General features: G+C 50.2%; 1 protein-coding gene across 1 annotated transcript in view; it reads left to right on the top strand.

The window, feature by feature from the left end:
* Positions 1 to 7,500, top strand: part of LOC114546211 (FH2 domain-containing protein 1) — a 35,237-nt gene that overhangs the window by 12,260 nt on the left and 15,477 nt on the right. The window contains exons 7-8 of the mRNA XM_028564900.1: positions 2,128 to 2,198; positions 6,874 to 6,981. Of these exons, the coding sequence (XP_028420701.1) occupies positions 2,128 to 2,198; positions 6,874 to 6,981 (179 nt within the window). The remainder of the gene's footprint in view (positions 1 to 2,127; positions 2,199 to 6,873; positions 6,982 to 7,500) is intronic.

Raw genomic sequence — 7,500 nt, 5'->3', positions numbered from 1 at the left:
CAATATTTATAATAATATAAAATAATAATATAATAATAATAATAATAATAATAATAATATTTACATAAACTGTGCAAAACAACAGATGTGTCCTCTTATCAGAAGTCAACGCTGGAAGACTGGGGTCTGTCTTAAATTACAAAAATAAAATAAAAGATTTTTTTTTTTTTTTTTTTTTTTATACAAATCCCACATTAAAATGAATGGATAAATGGAAAGAAATATCTTCAAATAAATGTACTAAGAAGACGTAGTGACGTCTGAAGTAGATTACGCTCGAGGACAGAGATCTTCAATAGGGGGTCCGGGACCCCTAGGGGGTCCTCAAAGTCACTGCAGGGGGGCCTCCAAATTATTGTCAAATTTGAAAAAGTTTTTGCATCAATTAACTCGAACATATGATTAACAAATATAAATCCCCACTGATGATAGGCTTACTGATCTATAGGTAAGATGGTCTCTAAGGTAGCCACCCACAGACACAGTTAATCGTAAACATTCACTGTGCCACATGTATGTGTAACATTAAAATCATGCAAACAATTATTATTTAAATAGCTTAGTATTCTATGCAAAAAAGTATGTATAAAGGATTTTCTACACGTTATTGTAGGGTTAGGGTTAGTTTAATAACTTTTTATCTCACCCAGTTGCAATATTTACACATTTATGTCCATTTTTAACCGATACACGATGCATCGTTACATCCCTACACGACGGGATCCAACCTCTGCTGCTCTTCCTCAGGTTTTTTTTTTATAAAATATGCAAAAGAAGGATAGGATAAATAAGAATAACACCAGACTTATTCTTGAAAAATATCACATATGTTTCTATATTTGGTGGAAATTAATCCTGCACAGTGAGACACTTTATCAAACAGTCTCACACACACGATTCAAACTAACACCTCAACTATTTTAGGCAGCGTGTGTGTGAACTTGATAACTGCCTGAATTGTTAATTAAACTTTCACACGAACACACACACACACACACACACACACACACACACACACACACACACACAGACAGTGATGCAGATACACACATACACAGTCACACAGAAACGTGTGCGCGCACGCACACACACACACACACACACACACACACACACACACAGAGTGAGTAATGCAGATACACACGCACATACATACACAGAGACACACACACACACACACAGAGCCACGCAGAAACATGCGCACACACACACACGCAGAGACACGCACACAGTCACACAGACACACTGTCACACACACACACACACACACACACACAGTCACACAGAGACACACACACACACACTGAATCACACTGTCACACAGAGACACACACACAGTCACACAGAGACACACACACACACTGAATCACACTGTCACACAGAGACACACACACAGTCACACAGAGACACACACACACACTGAATCACACTGTCACACAGAGACACACACACAGTCACACAGACACACACACACACTGAATCACACTGTCACACAGAGACACACACACAGTCACACAGAGACACACACACACACTGAATCACACTGTCACACAGAGACACTGTCACTTCCTTTACTTTAATCTTCGTCCACATTATGAGTTCAAGCGGGAGATGTCTGTCTGTCTGTCTGTCTGTCTGTCTGTCTGTCTGTGTATGCTCTGGGTCCTGATGAGAGTAACGTTGTCTGCCTGTCTGTCTGTCTGTCTGTCTGTCTGTCTGTCTGTGCTCTGGGTCCTGATGAGAGTAACGTTGTCTGCCTGCCTGTCTGTCTGTCTGTCTGTCTGTGCTCTGGGTCCTGATGAGAGTAACGTTGTCTGCCTGTCTGTCTGTGTGTCTGTCTGTGCTCTGGGTCCTGATGAGAGTAACGCTGTCTGTCTCTCTGTCTGCCTGCCTGTCTGTCTGTCTGTCTGCCTGTGTGTCTGCCTGTCTGCCTGTCTGTCTGTCTGTCTGTCCTCTGGGTCCTGATGAGAGTAACGCTGTCTGTCTCTCTGTCTGCCTGCCTGCCTGTCTGCCTGTCTGTCTGTCTGTCTGTCTGTCTGTCTGTCTGTCTGTCTGCCTGTCTGTCTGAGTGTCTGTCTGTCTGTCTGTCCTCTGGGTCCTGATGAGAGTTGTCTGTGTCTCCTCCAGAGTTGATGTGTTGTGAGGAACTCCATGCTGTCCTCCACCTGGTGCTGCAGGCCGGAAACCTGCTCAACTCTGTGAGTGGAAAACACACCAGCTTTCATATATAACTAGACCAGAATATACAAGTCTCGGTCTCAGCCCCTCCAAGTCTCGGTCTCAGCCCCTCCAAGTCTCGGTCTCAGCCCCTCCAAGTCTCGGTCTCAGCCCCTCCAAGTCTCGGTCTCAGCCCCTCCAAGTCTCGTTCTCAGCCCCTCCAAGTCTCGGTCTCAACCCCTCCAAGTCTCGGTCTCAGCCCCTCCAAGTCTCGGTTCTCAGCCCCTCAAGTCTCGGTCTCAGCCCCCCTCCAAGTCTCGGTCTCAACCCCCCCCTCAAGTCTCGGTCTCAGCCCCCCAGTCCTCAAGTCTCGGTCTCAAGTCGGTCTCAGGTCTCCCCTCCAAGTCTCGGTCTCAGCCCTCCAAGTCTCGGTCTCAACCCCTCCAAGTCTCGGTCTCAACCCCTCCAAGTCTCGGTCTCATCTCGGTCTCAGCCCCTCCAAGTCTTGTTCTCAACCCCTCAAAGTCTCAAAGTCTTGGTCTCAGCCCCTCCAAGTCTCGGTCTCAGCCCCTCCAAGTCTCGGTCTCAGCCCCTCCAAGTCTCGGTCTCAGCCCCTCCAAGTCTCGGTCTCAACCCCTCCAAGTCTCGGTCTCAGCCCCTCCAAGTCTCGGTCTCAGCCCCTCCAAGTCTCGGTCTCATCTCGGTCTCAGCCCCTCCAAGTCTCGTTCTCAACCCCTCAAAGTCTCAAAGTCTTGGTCTCAGCCCTCCAAGTCTCGGTCTCAGCCCCTCCAAGTCTCGGTCTCAGCCCCTCCAAGTCTCGGTCTCTGCCCCTCCAAGTCTCGGTCTCAGCCTCTCCAAGTCTCGGTCTCAGACCCTCCAAGTCCCGTTCTCAGCCCCTCAAAGTCTCGGTCTCATCTCGGTCTCAACCCCTCAAAGTCTTGTTCTCAACCCCTCAAAGTCTTGTTCTCAACCTCTCAAAGTCTCGGTCTCAACCTCTCAAAGTCTCAGTCGCAACCCCTCAAAGTCTCGTTCTCATCTCGTTCTCAACCCCTCAAAGTCTCGTTCTCAACCCCTCAAAGTCTCGTTCTCAACCCCTCAAAGTCTTGTTCTCAGCCCCTCCAAGTCTCGGTCTCAGCCCCTCCAAGTCTCAGTCTCGAGCCCTCCAAATCTCGTTCTCAGCCCCTCCAAGTCTCAGTCTCGAGCCCTCCAAGTCTCGGTCACAGCCCCTCCAAGTCTCGGTCTTGAGCCCTCAAAGTCTCGGTCTCAGCCCCTCCAAGTCTCGTTCTCAACCCCTCAAAGTCTCGTTCTCAGCCCCTCCAAGTCTCGGTCTCAGCCCCTCCAAGTCTCAGTCTTAGCCCCTCCAAGTCTCGGTCTCAGCCCCTCTAAGTCTCGGTCTCAGCCCCTCCAAGTCTCGGTCTCAGCCCCTCCAAGTCTCGGTCTCAGCCCCTCCAAGTCTCGGTCTCAACCCCTCAAAGTCTCGGTCTCATCTCGGTCTCAACCCCTCAAAGTCTTGTTCTCAACCTCTCAAAGTCTCGTTCTCATCTCGGTCTCAACCCCTCAAAGTCTTGTTCTCATCTCGGTCTCAACCCCTCAAAGTCTTGTTCTCAATCTCTCAAAGTCTCGGTCTCAACCTCTCAAAGTCTTGTTCTCATCTCGGTCTCAACCCCTCAAAGTCTCGTTCTCAACCCCTCCAAGTCTCGTTCTCAACCCCTCCAAGTCTCAGTCTCGAGCCCTCCAAGTCTCGGTCACAGCCCCTCAAGTCGGGTCTTGAGCCCTCAAAGTCTCGGTCTCAGCCCCTCCAAGTCTCGTTCTCAGCCCCTCCAAGTCTCGGTCTCCTCAGCCCTCTCAGCCCCTCGGTCTCAGCCCTCCAAGTCTCGGTCTCAGCCCCTCCAAGTCTCGGTCTCAGCCCCTCCAAGTCTCGGTCTCAACCCCTCCAAGTCTCGGGTCTCAGCCCCTCCAAGTCTCGGTCTCAGCCCCTCCAAGTCTCGGTCTCATCTCGGTCTCAGCCCCTCCAAGTCTCGTTCTCAACCCCTCAAAGTCTCAAAGTCTTGGTCTCAGCCCCTCCAAGTCTCGGTCTCAGCCCCTCCAAGTCTCGGTCTCAGCCCCTCCAAGTCTCGGTCTCTGCCCCTCCAAGTCTCGGTCTCAGCCTCTCCAAGTCTCAAAGGGTCTCAGACCCTCCAAGTCCCCGTTCTCAGCCCCTCAAAGTCTTGGTCTCATCTCGGTCTCAACCCCTCAAAGTCTTGTTCTCAACCCCTCAAAGTCTTGTTCTCAACCTCTCAAAGTCTCGGTCTCAACCTCTCAAAGTCTCAGTCGCAACCCCTCAAAGTCTCGGTCTCATCTCGTTCTCAACCCCTCAAAGTCTCGTTCTCAGCCCCTCCAAGTCTCGGTCTCAGCCCCTCCAAGTCTCAGTCTTAGCCCCTCCAAGTCTCGGTCTCAGCCCCTCCAAGTCTCGATCTCAGCCCCTCCAAGTCTCGGTCTCAGCCCCTCCAAGTCTCGGTCTCAGCCCCTCCAAGTCTCGGTCTCAACCCCTCAAAGTCTCGGTCTCATCTCGGTCTCAACCCCTCAAAGTCTTGTTCTCAACCTCTCAAAGTCTCGTTCTCATCTCGGTCTCAACCCCTCAAAGTCTTGTTCTCATCTCGGTCTCAACCCCTCAAAGTCTTGTTCTCAATCTCTCAAAGTCTCGGTCTCAACCTCTCAAAGTCTTGTTCTCATCTCGGTCTCAACCCCTCAAAGTCTCGTTCTCAACCCCTCCAAGTCTCGTTCTCAACCCCTCCAAGTCTCAGTCTCGAGCCCTCCAAGTCTCGGTCACAGCCCCTCCAAGTCTCGGTCTTGAGCCCTCAAAGTCTCGGTCTCAGCCCCTCCAAGTCTCGTTCTCAGCCCCTCCAAGTCTCGTTCTCAGCCCCTCCAAGTCTCGGTCTCAGCCCCTCCAAGTCTCGGTCTCAGCCCCTCCAAGTCTCGGTCTCAGCCCCTCCAAGTCTCGGTCTCAGCCCCTCCAAGTCTCGGTCTCAACCTCTCAAAGTCTCGTTCTCATCTCGGTCTCAACCCCTCAAAGTCTTGTTCTCAACCTCTCAAAGTCTCGGTCTCAACCCCTCAAAGTCTTGTTCTCATCTCGGTCTCAACCTCTCAAAGTCTTGTTCTCATATCGGTCTCAACCCCTCAAAGTCTTGTTCTCAACCTCTCAAAGTCTCGTTCTCATCTCGGTCTCAACCCCTCAAAGTCTTGTTCTCAACCCCTCAAAGTCTCGTTCTCATCTCGGTCTCAACCCCTCAAAGTCTTGTTCTCAACCCCTCAAAGTCTTGTTCTCAACCCCTCAAAGTCTCGGTCTCATCTCGTTCTCAACCCCTCAAAGTATCGTTCTCATCTCGGTCTCAACCCCTCAAAGTCTCGTTCTCAACCCCTCAAAGTCTCGGTCTCAACCCCTCAAAGTCTCGGTCTCAACCCCTCAAATTCTCGTTCTCAACCCCTCAAATTCTCGTTCTCAACCCCTCCAAGTCTCGTTCTCAACCCCTCCAAGTCTCGTTCTCAACCCCTCCAAGTCTCGGTCTCAACCCCTCCAAGTCTCGGTCTCAGCCCCTCCAAGTCTCTGTCTCGAGCCCTCCAAGTCTCTGTCTCGAGCCCTCCAAGTCTCTGTCTCGAGCCCTCCAAGTCTCGGTCTCAGCCCCTCCAAGTCTCGGTCTCAGCCCCTCCAAGTCTCGGTCTCAGCCCCTCCAAGTCTCGGTCTCAGCCCCTCTAAGCCCTCCAAGTCTCGGTCTCAGCCCTTCCAAGTCTCAGTCTCGAGCCCTCCAAGTCTCAGTCTCGAGCCCCTCCAAGTCTTGGTCTCAGCCCCTCCAAGTCTTGGTCTCAGCCCCTCCAAGTCTCGGTCTCAGCCCCTCCAAGTCTCGGTGTCAGCCCCTCCAAGTCTCGGTCTAAGCCCCTCCAAGTCTCAGTCTCAGCCCCTCAAAGTCTGGGTCATGTCTCGTTGTCGATACACTCTGGTCTTGGTAATGACTTGGTCTCGGTTTAGGTGGTCTTGACTACAACATTGTCAGCCACCAAAAATAGCTTTTCACTATCTCACTATTACTCACTATTCCCCTGTGTCCTGCATGAACTGGCTGCAGTACTTTGGTTTAATCAATGTCCTCCCCCACAGCAAAATCCTGTCTGAACTGACAGTTCTGACCATCTTCGAACAACCGGCTTTAAGTCTTGTGTCTCCACCAGCAGGTTAACGGATCATGTCCGTGAAGACCGACAACACAGGGTCAATTCTGGTCTCCTATTTAATTTAATTTTTTTTACCTGGACAGCTGAAACAGCCTCTATTTCTATCTCCCTGAAGTGGAAATTGTCCACAGTGTTTGGCTTTGTATCTCCCGTCCTTTATAGTCTTCACTCTTTCATGTTACGTGTTTGTAACGGAGCTAAAGTTACCCACAATCCATCAGGTGTATATCTCACTACGGATGTTATAGAGAGCCGAAGTCACGCCCCTTCCAGTGGACCTCATGGGACCTAAACTCGGAAAAGTAGAAGGGCGGGACTTCGGCTCTCTATAGGGGCCCAACACGTATAACCGAATAGAAATGTGTTTGTAGTATATCATTTGTTTCTCTGTGTGGTTGTTGTGTGTCTCTTTGGTAGTCTTTTCATTGACTTTCTAACTGTGTGTGTGTGTGTGTGTGTGTGTGTGTGTGTGTGTGTGTGTGTGTGTGTGTGTGTGTGTGTGTTTTGCAGGGAGGTTATGCAGGAAATGCAGTGGGTTTCAAACTGTCGTCTCTTCTGACTCTGGCTGACACCAAGGCCAACAAACCGGGCATGAATCTGCTGCACTTTGTCGCTCTGGTCAGTAACGTGTGTGTGTGTGTGTGTGTGTGTGTGTGTGTGTGTGTGTGTGTGTGAGTGTGTGAGTGTGTACCCGTTTTACGATATTCGTGGGGTCCAAAAACCGGGGACTACAGTATACTTGTGGGGTCTGCACAGCCTCGTGGGGACCAAAATGCTGGACCCCACAAGTTTAAAGGGCTGTTTGAGGGTTAAGACTTGGTTTTAGGATTAGGGTTAGAATTAGGTTATGGTTAGGGTGAGGGTAAGGGTTAAGGTTAGGCATTTAGTTGTGATGGTTAAGGTGAGGGTAAGGGTTAAGGTTAGGCATTTAGTTGTGATGGTTAAGGTGAGGGTAAGGGTTAAGGTTAGGCATTTAGTTGTGATGGTTAAGGTGAGGGTAAGGGTTAACGTTAGGCATTTAGTTGTGATGGTTAAGGTTAGGGTAAGGGTTAAGGTTAGGCATTTAGTTGTGATGGTTAAGGTTAGGGTAAGGGTTAAGGTTAGGCATTTAGTTGTGATGGTTAAGGTGAGGGTAAG

This window comes from Perca flavescens, chromosome 19, assembly GCF_004354835.1.
Source record: "Perca flavescens isolate YP-PL-M2 chromosome 19, PFLA_1.0, whole genome shotgun sequence".
NCBI lineage: Eukaryota > Metazoa > Chordata > Actinopteri > Perciformes > Percidae > Perca > Perca flavescens.
The sequence above is the reverse complement of the archived record's forward strand: the minus strand, read 5'-3'. Positions and strand labels throughout refer to the sequence as shown.